Here is a 21778-nt window from a genome sequence, read left to right on the forward strand (position 1 = left end):
ATTTGTTTATCACTTTTATTATTATGTATGCATTTTAAAGTTATACAGTTAATATGTGAGCTACATTGCTATGAGTAATGGTTGTGAGAGAAAAAATAAAAATAAATCAAACAAATACTGTAAGTGTGTGAAACAACTGTTACATCCATTGATCCATCCTTTTTTCAAATCACTTGTTTTATGTGCTGTAGGAGTCAGCACATCCCTGAAGCCTATCCCAACATACAACTGAAACAAAGAAGTTCAAATGACCTTGATAATTCATGACTTAAACATTTAAGGAAAAAAAAAAACATCTGACAAATCACAGTTCTGGGAAATATTTTCACAGGACAATCACAGAGTTCAAAGAAAAAAAAGTAATTATTTTTTGCATTTCAACATTGATGAAACGTGAAGCTGCATGAACTGCTCTTCTAACAGAATGGAGTGTAAAATAAACAACAAACCCATAAGCATTACATATTCACAAACATTTGCTACTTAAAAGATATTAAAATAATGCTAAAAAGGTTGCACTTATACAAAATACATTGATGTTCAAAGAAGACTTAATACAATTCATAGAAAGAATTTTCTTGGCAATAAAAACAAGGGCAGTTGTGGCAGATACTCTATAATTTGGAAAAATTCAATCACAATCTCACATTTGAAAGGTATGCGGTATGTAATGGAAGCACATAATGCACATTGGAAAAATGTTTCACACAAAACACCTATGCTGTGTGAGCACCTGTGTACTCTGAATATGAGGAACAAATTAGATAAATTTAACATCCAATCCAGAACCAAACTGAATGCAGTGGACTGTTGCATTTTCATTTAATTGAATATAAAAATAGTGCTATACATTAAAAACTACCTCTATAATGAATTTGCAATGCATAATATAGAAAAAAATGAAAAAATGTCTAAATCAAAGATATTATAGCTAGACATTTATCAACTAAATGTTACACTGAACATGCTTATTTCAGTAAATCCTAATCCAGGGGTAGGCAATGTCGGTCCTGGAATGCCGCTGTCCTGCGGAGTTTAGCTCCAACCCTAATCAAACACACCTGAACAAGCTAAGCAAGGTCTTCAGAATGACTAGGGCTACATGCAGGTGATGTTTTTTTCAGGGTTGGAGCTAAACTCTGCAGGACATCGGCACTCCAGGACCGATGTTGCCTACCCCTGTCCCAATCCAAGAAACACCTGTTTTATAAAATCCCAAATATTTCAGAAAAAAAATATAAAATACAGTTGTTGAAAATAGTTTGCATTATTTTGCATATGAAAATGTAATAGATAATTTCACATTATGTATATAATTGGTTGGTCCCTTAAGCAATGCATAGGAGGCTTGTACTAAAACAAGAGCCACAAATCACGAATCTGCTAAACAATTCTTGCCCTAACATGGCGTTTTGATTTGCGTGCTGATGTTGACTCAGTAATGGCTTTTCTTTTCCTCTGATGTCTCAGTTTCATTGTTTGTTCTACTTCTGATTCAGAATTTGATTCATCTTCCTTAGTTTTGGATTCATGCATTTGTAGCCTAATTGATGTTCGTCTGGTTGAAGCAGTAGTTGAGCTACTCTGAACAACATGCTTTCCAATGGCAAAACCTCTCTCATCGTCATCAGAGATATTTTCTTTACCTGTCTCATATTTTTCTGCAGATGTGAATATCTCTTTTGGAGCCTCCATCACCACTCTCTCTTCATCTGCTTTGTTTTCTTCTTGATCAGAAGTTTCCTCTACCTCCAATGCTAACGCAAAGTCCTCATTTGTACTGGACTCAAGAGCTACATGTTGCTCTATCACCTCCGCTACTATTTCATCTGTCATAACGTCTTCTTGGTCCTCATCTGCCTGGGTTTTATTTAATATGCTCTGGTTTTGCTCCTCTTGAGATTCACCTGCATCTGGCTCTCTGTCTTTATGTACATTACAATCTCCATCTGATTTAGCCCCTTGTGCATTTTTCTGGATTTTCTGTAGTATTTCTTCACCCAAATTACTGCTCTCAAAAGCTGCTCCAGTTGCATCTGACCTCAACTCTACACTGTCTTCTGTAAATGTCACTTCTACTGAGTCAGTTTGTCCCATAACTGCCTCCTTGACTAGCTCACTATCGTCCTCATGTTCTTGTTTATGAAGACGTTTGGATTTTCTTGGAGCAGCTGTTTCAACAGTCATTCTTTTTCTCAGGGATCTCCTTGCCACTGCTGTTTCCTCCAAATTAGCAGAACTTCCTTCCACACCTTCTGCGGCTCCCTCATTTTCTCTTTCTTGGAGTGGTCTTGCTTCCTTCTGTACACTAGAAACCTCATTCTCCTCCTGTTCATTAGGCACCGGCATATCTTCTCTCTCAAGATTTTCTTCTCGAGATTTGTTCTGTTCAGTATTTACCTGGCTGCCACTGTTACTTTCCATGATTTCAAACAGAGTTTCATTACCTACCTCCTTAGTATCATCTTTTGTCTCTGATTTTTCTGACTTTCCAGTTGTGTTTGTCTGAATTACGCACTCTTTTATCTCCAAATTTTCATATTCAGCAGTGCTGTCTTTAGGGATTAATGCTTTATTCTTCTTCCCTGTAGGGACATTTAAATAACCAGTTTCTCTTTCTGACTCCAGCTCTTGCCTGTGGAGGAGTTTTGATTTACTTCTTGGTGTAGATTGGACTGTTACTGTTCGGTATCTGAGACTTCTTGTAATGGAAGCTGTTTCTGGCTCTGAGTTTTCTAAAGCAACCTTTTCCTCCACAGCTGTTGTATTAAATTCATTTGTCTGATCGGTTTCCCACACATTTTCACCCAGTGACACTACTTCTTCTTGTTCCTGCTCTGTGTTTTTCTGTGAAGGCTCTGCTTTTTCTTCTTCTTGAACTCCCCCCTCTACATCTTTTTGTGTTTTATCCATTTCCACCAAAATTTTGTTTTCAGTTATTTTAATTAAGGCCATAGTCTCGTCTTCTTCAACATCTGTAGATATTTCAGGCAAAGTTTCATCCACCCTTCCCTTATCATTTGAAGTAGTTTCCACCCTTTTACTCACATATTTTGGATGCTCTCCAGTTGATACACTTTCTTCTACATCTTCATCTACCACCTTATATTCCTCTACTTTCTCTCTCTCCTTTCCATCATTCTGTCCTACCAAATTGTCTGTTGGCTTTTGCCCCTCAACTGTCATGTCTTGTTTGTCCTCTTCTGATGTCAAGTTACATAGGTGATATTCACTATTATCTGGTTCACACAGTTCCAGTTGTTCCTCTGTGTGAAAATGTGTTAAGACTTCTGGAGTGTCAGTCTGTTCTTCTGTATTTTGAGAAAGTTTGTTTAAGTCTACAAGTAATAGTGTGTCTTTTTGCAGTATTACTGGAGTACCATCATCTTTCTCTGCCTCTTCATGAGGTTCTTCTTCTGTAGGTTTGTCCTCTTCTACAATCTGAGATGCCTCCTCTTTATCATTTATTTCTTCACCCATCAGCAGTTCAGAAGTCTCAGGTGCAATAGCTGTAGTTTCTTCAACATTTGTGTTTGTCATTTCATCAAGACTTTCCATGTTGCTCTCTGCTGTAATTATTGGGATACACACATTCAAAGTCTCTTCTGTTGTTGCTGAGGTTTCTTCATGTTCATTTCTACTCATATTTGTCTCTTTCACTGGGTCCAACTCTACTTTGTGGAGATGTGTAGATTTTCTTGTTTTCTGTGTAGCTGTGACTGATTTTGCACTGAGCCTGAGACTTCTCCTTGTGATCCTTTCATTGTCACTTTGATCGGTTTCAGTGCTTTCCCCTTGTGAGAATTTCTCCTCTATTTGAATGGTGGTCCCCCCTACAACGTGTGCTTGCTCTTTGCTAACCACAGGCTCAATCTGCAGTCGTAGTACTGGAGTACCATCATCTTTTTCTACCTCCTCATAAGGTTCTGCTTCTACAAGTAAGACCTGTGAGACTTTCTCCTCCATTTGGATGGTGGTCCCCCCTACAATGAATGTTTGCCCTTTGCCAACCACTGGGACAAACTCCATGTATTTTTCTGTCTCCGTTGTTTCTTTGTCATTTTTAACCAATGGCTCATTTTGCTGTTGCTCTAAATGGGCTTCTTCTTCCACCTCAGATGTCTCCTCACCTGTGTCTCTAGTCACAGCTAAATTGGTTTCCTTGTCCTCCATCTTGTTGATTTCTTCAACTCCTTTTTCTACTACATTATCTTCAGGTTCTGCTTCTACAAATGGGATGACCTCAGTAGTCTCTACAGTTGATTTCTTAAGTGTTTCCTGAATTTTATCAACTACCTTTCCTCTTATTGGGATGTTTCTAGTATTATCTTCAAAAGCTTTAGCCTCTTGTTTTTGTAAACGTCTTGATTTTCGTCTAGGTGGAGACTGAATTTTTATTGTTCTACGCCTGAGACTTCTCTCTGTGCTGACTGATGCCTCCTTTTCTAAGACTTTCTGGTCAGTTTCTGATGCCTCCTGACCAAGACCACTAATTTCTATGTCACTGTCTGTTTGTTTTTCTATATAAGTAATATTGTGATCTTTTTCTGCCTCCTGAATTATGTTTGTTTCATCTGCCATTGTTGTTGATTTTTCAGGATGCTCTCCGGATTTTACTGCCTCTTCCACATTCTCATCTACAGCCCTATAAACTTCTGCGATCTTGGTTACTTTTAAGTAATTTTGTTCTTCCAAATCTTCTGTTGGTTTTTGCTCCTCAAATGTCATGTCTTGTTTATCAGGTTCATTCTGTTCTTCAACTGTGTTTTTATCCTCCATTTTGTCTTTCTCAGGGGTCTTTTCAGTATCTTCCTCTTTCTGTAATTGTTCAAGCTGTTCTTCCTCTTCTGATGTCAGATTACATTGTTGATATTCACTATTATCTGGTTTATCCTGTTCCAGCTTTTCCTCTTCAACTTTTTCTCCCTCCTCATCAGGTTCTGCTTCTGGCAGTGAGACCTGTGATACATTCTCCTCTATTTGGATAGTCGTCCCCCCTACCATGTATGTTTGTTCTTTGCCAACCACTGGGACAAACTCCATGGATGTTTCTGTCTCAGCTGTTTCTTTGTCATTTTTATCCTGTGGCTCATTTTGCTGTTGCTCTAAAGTGGCTTCTTCTCCCACCTCAGGTGTCTCCTCACCTGTGTCTCTTGTCACAGCTAAATTTGTTTCCTTGTTCTTCAACTTGTTGATTTCTTCAACTTCTTTTTCTACTACATTATCTTCAGGTTCTGCTTCTACGAGTGGGATCACCTTCTCAGTAGCATCTACAATTGATGTTTGAGGCCCTTTCCCTTTATCAACTATTTCTACACCTTGGTCAACCTCATCAGCTTCAGTTTCTGTTATTAGGACTATTTCAGTTTTATCTTCAAAAACTTCAGCCACTTGTTTTTGAATACGTCTAGACTTTCTTCTTGGTGGAGACTGAACTCTTATTGTTCTTCGTCTAAGACTTCGCTGTGTGCTGACTGGTGCTTCCTCTTCTAAATTTTCTTGAACAGCATTCTCCTGGGCAAGACCGCTCATCCCTTCATCATCGTTCTGTTTGTTTTCAATTTTATTGCTTTCGACCAGGCTGCCGTAAACTGGCACCGTGGCCAAATCTTCAGTTGGTTTTTGCTCTTCAAATCTCACGTCTTGTTTATTGAGTTTGTTGTGTTTTTCAACTGTGTTTTCTTCCTCCATTTTCTCTTCCTCAGGGGTCTTTTCAGTGTCTTCCTGTGTTTGTACTTCTTGTTGTTCCTCCTCTTCTAATGCCAGATTAGACCGTTCTTGTTCACTTTTATCTGGTTCATACAGTTCCAGTTTTTCCTCCAATTGGAAATGTGTCAGGTCTTCTGAAGCCTCACCCTCTCCTTCTGTATTTTTGGAAAGTTTGCTCAAATCCACAAGTACTACTGTTGCTCTTTGTAATTTTATTACTGGAGTACCATTATCATTCTCTACCTCCTTGTCAGATTCTACAAGTGAGACCTTCTCTTCAGGGCCATCAACAATCTGAAATTCTTTTTCCTGATAATCTGTTTCTACACCCAAAGGTAGTTCGGAGCTCTCTGGAACTGCAGTTTCCTCAGTATTTGTGTTTACCATTTCATCAAGACTTTCCAAACTGGCCTCAGTTGTAATAAGTGGCATACAGACATCCACAGTCTCTTCTGTTATTGCTGATGTTTTTTCGTATTCATTTCTACTCATGTTTGGTTCTTCCACTGGCTCCAACTCAGCAAAATGTTCTTCTTTGTTCTCCATCTCGTTGTCATCTTGATCCATTTCATCCTCTCTCTCTTTTGTCATCAATATTGTATCAGTTTTATTCTTGCTCACCACTGTGTGTCTTTCCTGATGTTCAACAGCTGCTTTGGCTTTTTGTTTCTGTACACATCTAGATTTCCTTATCAGTGGAGTCTGAACTCTTATTGTTCTACGTCTGAGATGTCTTTCTGTGCTAATTGGCACCTCTTCTTCCTGGACATGTACTTCCTGAGCAAGACTGCTCATCTCTATGTCATTATCCATTTGACCAGCTAAATTTGCTTCCTTGTTCTCCATCTTTTTAATTTCTTCAACTCTGTTTTCTAATACATCCTCCTCAGCTTCTGTTTCTATGAGTGGGAGTTCCCCAGTAACCTTTGTAATCTGATTTTCTTTCTCTTTATCATCTATTTTTGCAGCTCTAAGGAGTTCAGAACTTCCACATTCAACACTTGCCGTTTCATCAGCATTTGTGTTTGCCATTTCATTCTCCTCTGGACTTACATCCTCTGCAACACGTTTTTCATCAGTCCTGAGTTTTGCATAAACTTGAGGCTCAACACTTTCCACCTGTTGCATCACTGCTTTGCTACGTGTAGATCTCCTAACAGGGGTGATCAAGACTGGTTTCAAAGTGCTCCTAAGATATCTAACTGTCACCCCAGGGTCAACAGGCTGATCTTTAAGTCTTGTGGATCTACTTGGGATGTCGATAGAGCCTTGTTTGGGAAACTTGTCTGCCTCATACAAATCTTGCTTATCCTCTTTATCTTGTTCAAAGTCTGTTTTTTCTGGTTTTTCAACTTGGCTTAGAATAACAACCTTTGTGGTTTCTGATTCTGGCTCATACTCTTGATCTTTGTATGCAGGTGATTGTTCTGGAGTTCTGTTGGCATCAGCTGCTACATCATATTCTTCTGTTGTGGTAGTACAGGCTGGTTCTTCCATAAGTTTAGTGTCTAATGTACCATCTTGTTCTTCTTTTCTCATATTGTCTTCAGTTGCTTGTTGCTCAGGTGACATGATGAGTTTAATTTCCTCTTGTTCAGGAATACCGATCTCTCCATGATTATCACCTGCCTCCTTAGGAGAAAGTTCATGCAGATCTACAAGCACAACTTTGGCTTCACTCAATGTCAACATCACAGTGCTATTCTGCATCTCCTCATCCTCTTCAGGTGTTGTTTTTGATTCCTGTATTTCAGGAGGCTCTACAGATGACTGTAGTGGTGCTTCTTCTTGATCTGTTTCTTCTCTTTCCACTACTTCAGAAACTTCAGGAAATACAGTTTCCTCAACCTGTGTAATTTCAATGTCCATAGTAGATACAGTTTCCACTGTAAGCAAATATTTTTCTTTGTATTCCTCAACCTCAGACTCTGCCTCTGCCTTTTTTTCAATTTGAGCTTCTTGTATTTCCATAACCTCAGAAACATCATGTTCAGGTTCATCTGTTGATTGTTCAATATCTTCTTCTTGCATTATTATTTTGTTGTGATGTTTGGATCTTTGTTGGCCTGTTTTCACAGACTTTGTAGTTTTAAGATCTTTTTCGGCAGGATGATGCCTGAGTCTCTTGGACCTCCTTGAAGGAATTAAACCTGATGTTCTCTTTTGAGGTAATTTGTTGAAGACCTGTTCTGCCTCATCAGGGCCTAATTTATGTTTACTTGCTTTTTCAATTAGTGTATCCTTGTTTGTCATCGTTTGGTTTGGTTCAGAGACTTCTGTTTCAGCCTCATTTTGTTTGGGCTGGCCACATAAGACCTCTTCAGTAGTAAGGACCTCTGTCACAGAATCTGCCTCCATCTCTGTCTGGTCTTTAACTTCCACAGACTGTTGCAGAACTGTGTCTTCATCCTTTGGTTCACTTTTCTCTTGGCCTGTGTTGTCATCTCTGTTTTCCTCAATTTGGTCCTTTTCACTTTCTGCCATAACCTCATCTTCTGCTCTTTCTTTATTCTCTGTTATTTCCACATCCCAGTGTGCTTGTACTTTTTCTATTGATTTAGCATGAATCTCTGATTGCTCGGCCACCTCAGTCTCACTCACAGTTTTTTCCTCTTTTGGTTCATCTGTCATTTGTTTTATTTCCTCCATCTCTGCCTCAAACACAGGTTCATCTTCCTCAATCTCTTTGTTCTTTCCTAAATTTTCATTTTTTTCCTCTTCAGTTCCTGTACTCATCTTAACAATTTCTACGTCCACCACCGACTGAACTTGGCTTTGGTCAGTAGACCCTATAGTGGCTCCTTGTATATCTATAGTGTTCTCCTTAATAACCGTTTCACATTCCTCTTTACTACCTCTTTGGTTATTAATTTCCCCAGCTGTGGTGAGGTGGGTAACTGGACTCCCCTCTGATGTAGCTGTGACAATGTCTTTTTCAATTTCATGTGTCTCCTCTTTTTGTGATCCTCTAAACTCTGCAAAGTTTGTCACAGTTGCAGTTACTGTGTCTACTGAGCTCTGCCAAATTAGAGAAGAGAGATGTTAATTAATGAACTGAAAGTGTGAAAATTAAAAAAGGCCATTTTAAGAAAACAACAGAAAGTGCATAATAATAATGTTCAGGCTGTTATTACTGAAGCAAACATGATGTTTTTCAGTTGAATACATACCCTGAGTACCGTTTCTGATTCTTTTACAGAAAAAGTGTTAAGATTTTCCATGGCTGCCACCTCAACTGAACTTTCAACTCCTGCCTCAATGTCCTCCACCCTTTGTGAGACAGTTATTTAAATACATAGTGTAGTAATCAATACTGTTATGTTGTATTCTGCTGACAAACAATATGTTACCTGATTACGTTCTCTGAAAGCCTCTCCTCTGAAATTTCTCTGATAGCTCTTCGTTTCAGGTTGCTACCTCTGCCACGCCTTGTGACAGGTATATCATCTACTTCTGTAACAGTGAAGAACATCAGCGAGATTCGGCTGAAGAGGCTTTTTTGAGCAAATTATTTTTCAACCAACAATTTATACTTGCCTTTGGTGATGTCTATGATGGTCTCCTCCTAGAATTTGAAAGTTGATATCAATGTTAGGTATAAGATTCACTTTGTAATATTACTGTATATAAATTTATTATCTAAACTAGCAGTCAGTTAATATGAATTTAACCATTCAGCCATTACCTTGATGCATTGGCTGAAAAATCACATGCATCAATCTTGACATTTACTGTATCAAAATGCTAAAAATCGAATTAGTTGCCAACTAATTATGTAGGCACAACTGCATGCAGAAATCATTTAAAGTTTAATTAGGAGTTCAAGCATGAAGTGCTGAAACCCTATTGTAACTCTTAGGATTTTTATTATTATTATTCTTCCCTAAAACTGATCATGCAGAACAAACCATAAGGCCTAGAGAGCTGAAACTTGGTCAGATGGTAGTAGTCCAGCCTTCTTGTCAGATACCAAGGCTCGCCCCAATCAGCCTATGGGGGCACTACAGCGAACAAAAATGTGAAATCGCTCATAGCCCCTAAAACGCTTGTCGTATAGACTCAAAAAAATTACATTTTTGAAATCCTTGGGTCAAGGCGGTCAAAAACCTAAAAAATCTGATTCATGCTGTGAGGTACGGTTTTTCCGCAAAATTGTCCAAAACTTACTTTTGCGAACTAGTACTAGGTTTTGAACAGTTTTGATCTCCTCGTTTTGAACAATTTTGCCTCTGGGACCAAAGCTGTCAATCAAACTGTTCATTAAATATTTGAGATTATTTAAAAAAAAAAAAAGCTAATTTAACTAGTGAACTAGACGTGGTTTTTAAAATCAAAATCAATCAAATCAGCGCAGTACTATTCTCTAGACTCTCTAGGTCAATAATTATCAAAAAATGTTGAACAACTACCGGTCATTTAATAATATCTTCTTTACATAGTGTACCCAAAGTCCTTTGAATCCCAAAAGAAATCCCACAAATTCTCAAATCTGTGTAAAATGATGCATAATTTCATTCTAAACAAGCATGCAAAATTTGAAGAGAGATTGGGCAAAAAATAACACTGTAATAGTTAAAAACAATGTGTTGTATGACAAATTGCAATTTATAACCACTAGATGGGAGCGGAAGACCACTAATGGGCTCATTCAACTAGCTCAGTGGTTCTCAAACCTGTCCTGGAGTAGCCCCAGCCCTGCACATTTTGTATGTCTCCCTCATCTATCACACCTGATTCAACTCATCAGCTCATTAGTGGAGACTGCAAGACCTGGGCTGTGTCCAAATTCAGGGTCTGCATCCTTCGGAGTACTCATTTGAAGGATGTTACGTCACAGCGCCGCGACGAAGGCTGTCCAAATTCGTAGGATCCTTCAAATGCAGCCCACAAATACGTCCTCCTTTTCCCCGAATTGGAAGGATGGGTGTGGTGGATCCTTTCCCGTCCTACCTATCCCATAATTCTTTTCGGCAGAGCGTAATGGCGGACGAAGCGAGCGGTAGCGGAGTGGGAGAGGAGTTTCTCTGACAAAACAAGCTAAAGTTTATGCTTCGGCTCAATGAATTTGTAGGAGAAATTAGTAGAATACTTAAAAACAAATAAAAATAGGCTATAATGGCTTACCTGGATGTGACTGTCTTGTAGTCTGATATAAAAAACTCTCCGACAACGAGCAAAGAAAGTATTTAATTTATTTAATTGCTTTATTTCTTCCAAAAGAATTAAAATGAGGAGAATAACTCTTTGTTTGTCCATTTTCCCGCTTCTTGCTTGGCGCTGTCACGGTTGCTAGGCGACAGGATATGAGCAACGGGTAAGGGAGGGAACTGAAAGAAGGGTAGGCTGTCCAAATTCACAAACACCGACTTCCGGGTTTTGCGGACGTCGGAGGATCCCTCCTCCTTCAACCGGGTAGGAAGGATCCTAAGGAGGATGCAGACCCTGAATTTGGACACAGCCCTGGGCTGTATCCGAAATCGCCCCCTATACCCTCATTCACTATTCCCTACATTAGTCCACTCATACAGTTCACTTGAAGGAGTGAGTTAAAACAAGATAGTGAATTCGGACACTGAGTGCACCGGAAGGACTGCCGCTTTTGCATAGTTTGCTTGCTGTTAAATAATCATTTGAAACGGGCAGCTCCAGTAGTAAGATTGAAGGATATACCTTGAACTCTGTCACGGAAATTATTTATAAACCCTAATAGTCAATTTACCACTAATTTTGTACCTGTGTTGTATTACGCTGTATTACGCCGTGGACGAGCGCTTCTAAAATCAATGAATGGATGATTCAGCTGCGGGTGCCATCTTCTGGTGAGACGCGGGAATTCACTCGACGCACGACTCTCAGTGCATTCTGGGGATTCTCTAGCCGTTGAGTGTACATCGGTTGTACACTTGTTTTTGCGGTGCATTGTGGGATTGAATGAGTGCACTCAAGAACATCCACTATGGTTTCGAACACCACTTAAAATGGCTGTCCCCTCAACTAGTGCACTATTTGAGGGTATAGGATGCGATTTCGGATACAGCCCTAATTGGGGTTTATCAGATATAGGGAGACATACAAAATGTGCAGTGCTGGGGGTAGGCTACTTCATGGAGAGGTTTGAGAACCACTGAACCAACTTAAACAGTACTGTTCATAGGTTTGATGGATTCATGCTTAGAGATCATAAAATCACTGTTATAACATTTGAAATCACATTTAGTCAAAGTTTATCATTTTGTTCATACAGACATATCACAGGGTTTCCGCGGGGTCTTAAAAAGTCTTAAATTTAGTTGTATCAAATTTAAGGCCTTAAAAAGTCTTAAATTGTACAAGAAAGTCTTAATTATGATTTCAAGAGGTTTTAAATTTGGAGACTGAAAGTCCAGGATTGGGATATGGCTGAATGTGACGATTGATCTTCAAAAGGCTCTGATTTCATTAAAAAAGTCCGGTGCTGCGCTGTTTTGTGTTCTGTCTCTACCGTAAAACCGGTATATTTCAGCCAAACGCGACACCTGCTGTCAGAGAGTGAATCTAACAGGTTAAACTAGAGCGTGTACGAGTTTCACTGCACGATTCAGTCTATTAAAATACATTTAGAATGATCACGTGATTTAAGATACGGGGGCAGAAAATGTATAGCCTATATTTAAGGTATATCATTTCATATAGTCAGCATGATTACAAATGTGATTTTGATTTTACGCACCAGTTCAATAAACAAGAAGTTAATATTAAGAGACTTACGTTTTAGACACTATATTTCCTGCTTTTTCTCTATTTCTTCAACAAAATAATTCCAAACACAGCCACAGCACTGTTTTGCGTCTCTGAGCAACATGACGGTGATTCGTTCCTGAATGAATCAACCTTTTAAACGATTCAAGGTTGAATTGTTTAAAATTCAACGATTTTAACTTTCAGGAAAGTTAACTGAATAAATTTTCTCTCAAAACAAATTTAATTAATACAAAAGTAACAGAAATTAGGGTACCATAATCTCCACTGTATATTCAGTGGTTTCCTGAATTTTTGTGAACTCAGTTTCCATTGGATCAGTGGTATCATCTTCATCAAAATTCAGTTTGCTCACAACCTGGTCCTTCTCTGTTAACAAAGTATCACATTATTAGGACTGTAAATCCCTTACGATTTTCAATAAGATTAATTGCATGATATGCCAATTAATTAATTAAATTCATCATCACAAATAATTACAAATATCAATATTTCCATATCACTGAAGCTAAAAATACAGATATTTTTCTTACCCTTTAACTTCAACTTCTGTAGCCTGTTGGCTATTAGAGTTCTCTGGAAAGGGCTTCCTATTTTCTCCACTTCCCACAGAAACTCCTTGTCTGCTGGATGTATACTGAAGTACTTTTCACAAACTGTAAAGAAAGAGTTAGATGCCAAGCGTAGAAACCAAGAATAATATCTGTTATATGAGAAAATGTGACAGTTGACCAGACTCTAGGTCTAATTCTATACCTTTATACATAGCTTCTGAAAGAGGAAATTTGAACCCTATGTACTCATTTCTGAAGCTACCAACAAAGTCTTCCAGTATCTTTATGGCATGACCCTGGCCCCGGTGACACTTCCTGACAAATATTGTGTCCATTACAGGAAGTTGATAGCATTGGGTCACGAAGTTCCTGCATAAGGCACCTGTAAGTGAAGAGAAATATGAAGTAACCAATAAGTAAGGTATGAAATTGTATGTGAGGCTTTGAAGAAACTGTTATTGCCTTTGGGTTTGAATGAGTAAAAGCCAATGGCCTCTCCTTCCTTCCATAGTATTTTTGCAGCTTCATGCTCAAAATGACAAAGAAAGAAAACATCTTCACTGCTCTTCTCATTTCTCAACACAATTCTGTTGAGAACATACAGGACTATCCTTTCCCCAAGGGTGCTGACCTAGGAAAAACATGGCACTAGTTATTAACAATTACTTATACATGTTTGCAAAAGAAACCAGTTTGCTAATGATAACATGTTATGTGACATGTTGATTGAAGCATTACTGGCCTTGCGTAAAAAATAGAAAACACTGACCTTGATCAGGCCTGTTCTTGAGGGCTCTGCTGTTTTAAGAAAATCTTCAACACGCCACCACCGATCCAGCAAATATAGACCTACAACTGCATAAAATATACAGTGTTAGCATCACAACATGTTAAAAATTGTTCTGGTTTTCATCACTTTTGACTATATTACCTGTGTTAGAGTCATCAGGTAAGAGCAACGCAAGGAGCTTTTTTTCAGTATCTGTTCCATATAGAGGGACAAAAGTCACATTGCACAGTCCAATTTCTATCTGTCACCGAGGGAACATAATTAAAAATGTGAAAATGTTTGTCATAAGAAAATGTTTTCAAGTCACATTGTGCAAATGTATTCAACAAACTGTTAAAAAAAAAGGATTCTCTGGGAAAACACACAAAGCCAATATTCCGAAGACATAATCTGTCCTTAATTCTTTATTTTAAATAATAAAGTATTTACATATTTAAAGGGGTCAATTTATTTGTACTTTTCCATGAAAATTATATATATATACATTTTGGAGGGAAAATTTGCATACAATATACTTGTTCACCTTACCTGTTTGGAATCAGAGAGGCTGAAGTACTCTTTACTGTTTCTGTAGGGGAGCTGAGACATGTATTCCTCAGCTGTTAGCTCTAAGGTCTCATGATCCACATTTGTCAGAACATCTACAGGAAATGCCATCCTATGGAAGAAAACATTTGTTTTAAAAACAAATACCCCTCATATAATATCTAAAAATGTCCCAAATGATAATGACCGCTTATAACCCATGTATCCTAGCTTTTGGACCAACATTTACTGGTAGATAAAACATGGTCACCAAGGCTGCATTTAATAAAAATGCAGTAAAACTTTATTTTAATTTAATTTTCATTTAATTTTAAAATTCAAATCAAATTTCATTTCAATTTAATTTTCGATTTGAATATATTTGCAAATGTTTTTTTTTTTTTCTGTGATGGTAAAGCTGAATTTTCAGCAGCCATTACTCCAGTTTTCTGTCACATAATTGTTCAGAAATCATACTAATATGCTGATTTGGTGCCCAAGAAACATTTCTTATTATTATTAGTGTTAAAAACAGTTGTGCTGCTTAATGTTTTTGTGGAAACCATGAGACCTCGAAAGAACTAAAGACTGTAACAAATTTCCCAAATTCTCAACAGAACAAAACTCGGTCTTGAAACAAATCTATAATAAGCAATGTATTACTTTGTATGGTGAGTGTGACAAATAATGTAGTTGTAGCATTCCTGATGAGCATGGTGAAACATCGCTTTATTTGAATGGCAAAATATGCATTTAAAAAAAAACCTATAAACAGAAAATGTAAAATAACCAAACAGGCTTTTTCAACTTAGAAAAACATGATTTCTAAGATCGATTCAATATGGATTCACAAACCAAAAAAGTTCTGAAATCCTCTGTTCACTGTATATCTCCTTATCACAAATGGCACAATGGCCTCTAACTTAGAAAGGTGCAAGGTGCTTCATACCTGTTTAAATGTATCTACTGCTTTAACTGTGGCTTTCTAAGAATGTGGTAAATGCTGCTTGCGACATAAGGCTTAGAATTGCCCTTGAGTGATAGAACTGACAGCCGCTCTAGAAAATTATTGCAGTGTAGATAGAAAAAATTATCATGGTTAGCTCAAGGTATTCTGGTGTACCACACCTCCAGCTCAACTCAACCACATAAACATTAGTAGTTCTCACATTTCATACCAAGTAGCTCTGTAGAAACATGGAGGGAGTCTTGGAGTTGAAGAACATAGAAGTAGGAGGAGCAATGAATGTAACATACACACAAAACAAACAAAAGGGCCTCTTTTCTGGCACATTTGTTTAATGCTTATACAGTATAGTTGCCTTAAAGATCACTTGTGTAATTACATAGGCTACTTGTTGTATCATCTGTCTCTTCATGGTTTCTACATACCACCTTTGAAAAAGTAAAGTAAAACATTCAATACAAAGCATATACTCTAGGAGCTACAAGAATGAGACAATATGTAATGAATTATGCCTTTAGAACACAGACTGAATGTTAGCTTGTGTCTGAACCAGTCAATACAAGAATGTGTTTGTTAGTAAGCCTCATAACAAAGTGGGCTTGTTCATGTTTGTGCCTCTACTGTGAATATATTTGATAGGAAAAACAGTTAAGGGCTGCCTTATGAATTAGTCAATGGCCCTTCTGTCAGGGAACATTACCAGTGAGGCAGAAAAGCAAGCTTTGTGCGTGTCTGTGTGGTTGGGTTTGCTGAGAACCAGATGAACACCTTACTCACGAACACACCTGCAGGGCAACTGGATATGAATATTGGCTCTTTGCAGAAACATGCTCGTTGTGAACTACAACTGCACAACCAGCGTGCAATCTGGTTAACTGGAAGATAACAAATATAACAGTAGCTACCTAGCTTCATGAAATGTATTGTACAGAACAAATTTAATACAACATTCCCCACATTCACGTAAAACAAGAGGTGCTTACATGTGACATTGTAGGCCAACATGAAAACAAATCATGCAGAAATTCTACATTAGTGCATGTGCTAATGGACTTGTCTTAACATTTATCTGCAGCATGCACTAAAATATGTGACCCTGGACAACAAATCCAGTCTTAAGTTACACAGGTATATTTGTAGCAATAGCCAACAATATATTGTATGGGTCAAAATTATTGATTTTTCTTTTATGCCAAAAATCATTAGGATATTAAGTAAAGATCATGATCCATGAAGATATTTTGTAAATTTCCTACCATAAATATATCAAAACTAGTAATATGCACTGCTAAGGACTTAATTTGGACAAATTTAAAGGCGATTTTCTCAATATTTTGATTTTTTTTTTCACCCTCAGATTCCAGGTTTTCAAATAGTTGTATCTTGGGCAAATATTGTCAAACCATACATCAATGGAAAGCTTACTTTTTCAGCTTTCGGATTATTGATTTTATGACTGGTTTTCAGTGTTGCCTGGTTTTCACAACAAAACCCACCCAATTGCTACTCAAAGCTAGCCCAAAAATAGGCCAATTGCGTTTTGAAGGGGGTCCCCCAGTAAAAATGGCATTTGGGGTGGGGGGGGGGGGGGGGGGGGGGGGGGGATACACATTTGGGTGGTATTCCCCTGGTAAAATTAGCATTTCAGGGGCTAAATATCAAGTTATTGGGATTGCTTCAACCCGCTGACATGAAAAACAGTGATAAAGTAGCCAAATTCCAAAACATGTCCAGGGTCACATATTAAGTAAATTAACTAACAAATTAATACTTTAGCAACCAATAAACATTCTTTAAATAAACACATTCAGAAACAATTTTAGCATCACTAAAGGTTGGGATAAAGCTTTGGTATAATGTTTTCTTCTGCATAAAAACGTTTTTAAATGTATAATTAATAAATTAATGAATAAATGAATGACAAAATATTTATATAAATGTATTAATTTATGCGGAATTACGAAACTTTGCAATAACACTTGGGAGAAGTCACCTAAACAATACCACAAACTGTAATATAAATAGGCCTATATGATATACTATTTTTAAAAAGCTTAATGAAGGAAGAAATCAAAGGACAGGCAAAGATTTAAAAAAAATAATAATTCCAGATGAATTTCGTGCAAAGAGAATTCTTTATCTAAAACATAAAGCAAGCAAAAGTATCTGGAGTTTTCAGAGTCACCAGTAAAGTACTTGGGGCCCCTAACAAAAGCCCTGAACACTGTGTACTTTAAGCGCGCTAAAGCAGAGAGTGGGTGTGTGCGTCCCACCACGCTACAGGAGGAATCCCTGCATTTAAAGTCCCACGAACCAAAACAAACTAATTCAGCACTTCTTACACGTGTTCCTCCATCTCAACCAGAGACATTTATCGGGAAACCATTTAAAACATCTATATGAAAATATTTGCTCGGAACTCCTTGTCTATGATCCTGGATGCGTGTTTCGAGAGGTTTTTCGAGTAAAAACTGTGCAGTGTGCGCGCATATGTGCAAAAAAATGATCTTTTTGTGTTTAAACATCTATGTTTTGAGGAATGTGGGCCTGTGGAGCGATTTAAAGCTTACACTTGAGCTGGACCGGGCAGGATTCGTCAAGTAAAACGCCGATAAAGCATGCAGCCCCCCAAAGCTTGCAGTTGCATAACATACAGCGCACATGTGTCTTAATAATGAACTTAATTAAACATTCTGGATGTGCTCGGTTCTGCAACTCTGCAGCAAAGACTGTGTTGTTAAAACAGTTTTTTTGTAAATGATTCTCGACATACAAGGGTTAGGTAGCCAGACTTGGGCAAAAGTGAAGTATTTAAATAAATATGCCTGATTCATTCTTCATAAAGAGTGGACCTGGTGAACTGGAGCAGGAGAGAGAAGCTTTAGTCAACAAACACTAATCCAGTGCGCTGATGCGTACTTGGCAAGTCGCGCCATTACATTGTACTGATTTGAAGAAAAATAACGACAGAGCATTTTTCATAGAAAGAAAACGAGACTTACCTGACTTTTAAAAACTCCGTCGATTATAATAATTATTTATTCCCGTAAACCCCCGTGGATTAATATTGCGTGGCTGTTACATAGTAGTTGTGTATCCCTCTTTTAGTTGTGTATCCCTCCCTCTTTTTTTGAGAAGCGCACGAGCAGCCAACGGGAGATGAGCGGCGCGCACAATCTCGTTATGCAATCACATTCACACTGCCTAAAACCTACATGCTAAATCTGGAACGAGTTTGATATTCAAAACAAACGTATTTGAAATAGAATAAACACAAATGTGTTGTTAGTAGAAATAATCAACTAAATCTTAAGGATAAGGGTAAGAGTATGTTTTAGGGTTTTTGTTACTGTCTAGAAATAAAATACCCATAGGAGAGGGAAATCACACACACACACACACAAAATTACATGTAATGAGGACTCTCATGAATCAAAACTAAAAGACTGAAATTCAGAAGAATTGGTTAAACCAGAAACAAGACACCATGAATAGCCAAAAGACAAATAAAACAGAACAGAAAGACAGTAACAGGACAGGACACAGGTAATAAAACAAAATAACAAGAAATAGCCAATAACCAATGTACAAAGCAGCAAAAAAAAAAAAACTTTGCTACCTACATTTCATAGATCTGTACTTTAACTGTCAACAATGAAGTTAAACTCCATAATGAATTTAAAACAGATGAAAATAAAGCTGAGATGACACTTGCAGTATGACAATTGCATACATTTTGTACAGATCCTTGATGTAATTTTTTTGGGGAAAAAGATAATCAGCTAAACAATTGGCATGTTATATCATGATAAATAAAATATCCTTTAAACACACTGTACTTTTATCCCTCACAGCCTTGTTTTCATTCCTGTCAAAAAATTAAATATTGCATTACTTTGATTAAGATCTATTATGTTATTATTATAGGGTCTTATTTGTGTCTATTTTATAGAGAAATTATGTCTTATGAAAGATCAGCCTTTGAGCTATATACAGTTTTCCTGCCCCACACCATTTTCACCAATATGATTGATCTCAGAGAACAATAGTCGGTAGCACTTTATTTTACAGTCCTGTTACTCATGTACATGTACTTATTATAATTACAATAACTAGGTAATAACTAGGTACTAACCCTGAACCTACCCCTAAATCTAACCCTACCCCATACTTACCTTATATTACCAGTACTTTCTTAGGTAGGTACACTGTATGTACACAGAAGTACACATACTGCAAAATAAAGTGCAACCCAATAGTCTATAAAATTGTCTAAATAGTCTCTTAAAATTTGTTTTTTTGTTTGGATAAGTTGTATTATAATAATCTTGTCTGTGTCATATGCATAATATGTTGTCAAATAACTTATTATAAACCTGTGAGGCCAAGTTTTTATGAAAAGAGATTGTGGTAGTTTTTCATTTGTGACTTAAATATGTTTTATGTAATTTATCAATGTAATTTATAAATGTTTAAAGTTGTTTCTTGATTACATTTTGTCAGTGAATAAAATCAGTTTTCTTGAAATTACATATCTCTTTCTGTTTTAGATTTAATGTGAGAAATGACATTTCATAGCGTTATTGCGCTGTACCTTTTATGATCACTAGATGGCGTGCAATATTCGTTTTAGACGGTTTTAGATTACAGTGTGATTAATTTGAAGTACAGCTGATTTACCCTTATTAAACCTGCAGACTGGAAAATGTCAGGGAAGAATAATTCATTTTTGAAAGCATTCTTCCTGTATAAAAACAACAAAAGATATAAAAATAATCAAAAAGTAATACAAAAAAATTGCATACATTTATATGATTTAAACATAAAACCCTCAATAGAAATATCACATGCACCGAGCAGACATTTTTTTTTTAAATATACACTTTGTCCTGAGACCATAGGTCAGCCTTTCAGTTATATGCCAGTCTGGCTTCACTGTGTTCAGCTGTTTAACAGTTTTAGACTTTTAGCTAGTTTTGAAATTGTGAAAACCTTACAGTTACTAAGACAAATTACCCCTAGATGCTTATAATAAATGACTGGATTGATGGACCACTGCTGAACTGTAAACATGGGAAAAAGAAAAGAAAAAAAAAAAGTTTGGTATAAGAAAAATACAGATGTTTTCTTATTATATATAATATACACAGTGCTGCTTGAAAGTTTGTGGACCCTTTAGAATTTTCTATATTTTTGCATAAAGATGACCCAAAACATCAGAGTTTCATACAAGTCCTGAAAGTAGACAAAAAGAACCGAAACAAGTGAGAGAAATATATTTTCTTTGTCATTTATTTATTGAGAAAAATGATCCAGTATTACATATCTGTGCGTTGCAAAAGTATGTGAATCTTGTAATGATGGGTCAGAAGCATGTGGATCCATTTGAAGATAACTTTAATAATCAAAAGCAGGGTCAAACAGGCAGTGTTCAATCAGCAATGGCAGGAATATCAGAGGCAGAAACGATACCGGGCAGGAGTCAGGTCAAGCAGCAAAACAGTCGGAGGTCCAAAGAGCAAGATCACAAGGGCAGGCGGCAGAGAATCAACATTAGTCAAACAGTCCAAGATCATACACAAAAGGGTCACAGAATCACAGCGTAAATGCTCAGAAATGTCAGCCGGGGCAAAACAAGACTTCACAATGTGTGTGTGTGTGTGAGTGCTGTTCAAGAAGTGGTGGATAATGGGGAACACCTGTGCAGGTGAGTAGTCTCTGAAAGGGTGCATGGGAAATGGAGTCCGGGAAAGTCAATACTCAGGTGAGGGTGCCCTCCGGTGGCCATCGGAGAGAGCCACAGAGGTCTGATTCATGACAGAGCCCCTCCCCTGCGAGCAGCTCCGGACGCGAGAGGCATTTCGACGCCGAGGTCTTCCATGAGCACGTGGTGCAGGTTTGTCTGGATGAGCTTGATGAAATTCAGTGGTAAGTGTGGGATCCAAGATGTCATGGGCGTTGACCCAGGATCTTTCCTCTGGGCCATACCCCTCCCAATTGATCAGGTATTGCAACACCCGCCCATGGCGTCGAGAATCCAGAATCTCTCTGACCCGGTAAGCCTCCGTCCTCTCATCAGCGACCTCTTCCTGGTCCCTCTCTCCTCTGGGACCACCGGCAGGCTTAAGCAGGGAGACATGAAAGGTGGGTGAGATACGATAATTGGCAGGTAAAGCTGAATGATATCAGAATGAGAATCAGAATCAGAATCAGAATGAGCTTTATTGGCCAAGTATGTTTACACATACAAGGAATTTGTTGAAGTGACATATGAAACTGGAATGATTTGTCTGAGTATTTTGAATGGACCTACATACATGGGACTTAATTTCTTGCTGGGCAGTCGGAGTCGTAAGTCTCTAGCGGAGAGCCAGACCCATTGTCCAGGGACATATTCTGGTACCTCCTTTCTCCGGCGATCAGCTTGTTCACTAGTTCGTCGTACAGCTCGTTGTAGATGCACATGGGGTGCATCCAAAGTGTTCTCGCTCCTTG

At 37.8% G+C, this 21778-nt stretch overlaps 1 protein-coding gene across 1 annotated transcript; it reads right to left on the reverse strand.

Annotated features, from left to right (window-relative positions):
- Positions 1 to 14: 14 nt before the first annotated feature.
- LOC306870811 (uncharacterized protein) lies at positions 15 to 18485 on the reverse strand. Its single transcript, XM_079418238.1, has 12 exons — positions 18286 to 18485; positions 14320 to 14449; positions 13933 to 14032; positions 13771 to 13856; positions 13464 to 13632; positions 13204 to 13383; positions 12981 to 13103; positions 12704 to 12816; positions 9247 to 9274; positions 9060 to 9162; positions 8880 to 8979; positions 15 to 8727 (listed from the first exon to the last, which is right to left on the reverse strand). Exons 2-12 carry the CDS (start codon positions 14446 to 14448, stop codon positions 1384 to 1386), a joined length of 8475 nt encoding a protein of 2824 aa, XP_079274364.1. The 5' UTR covers position 14449; positions 18286 to 18485; the 3' UTR covers positions 15 to 1383.
- Between the last annotated feature and the right edge of the window lie 3293 nt (positions 18486 to 21778).

This window comes from Barbus barbus (assembly GCF_936440315.1).
Source record: "Barbus barbus genome assembly, chromosome: 6".
NCBI lineage: Eukaryota > Metazoa > Chordata > Actinopteri > Cypriniformes > Cyprinidae > Barbus > Barbus barbus.

Excerpts from the sequence above, each read along its gene's own strand:
- LOC306870811 (XM_079418238.1), bottom strand. The coding sequence starts at position 14,448 with ATGGCATTTCCTGTAGATGTTCTGACAAATGTGGATCATGAGACCTTA. Across the intron at positions 8,980-9,059 it reads CTTTCAGAGAACGTAATCAG|GGTGGAGGACATTGAGGCAG; the intron begins GTAACATATTGT and ends TGTCTCACAAAG. Across the intron at positions 8,728-8,879 it reads AATCAGAAACGGTACTCAGG|AGCTCAGTAGACACAGTAAC; the intron begins GTATGTATTCAA and ends CTAATTTGGCAG.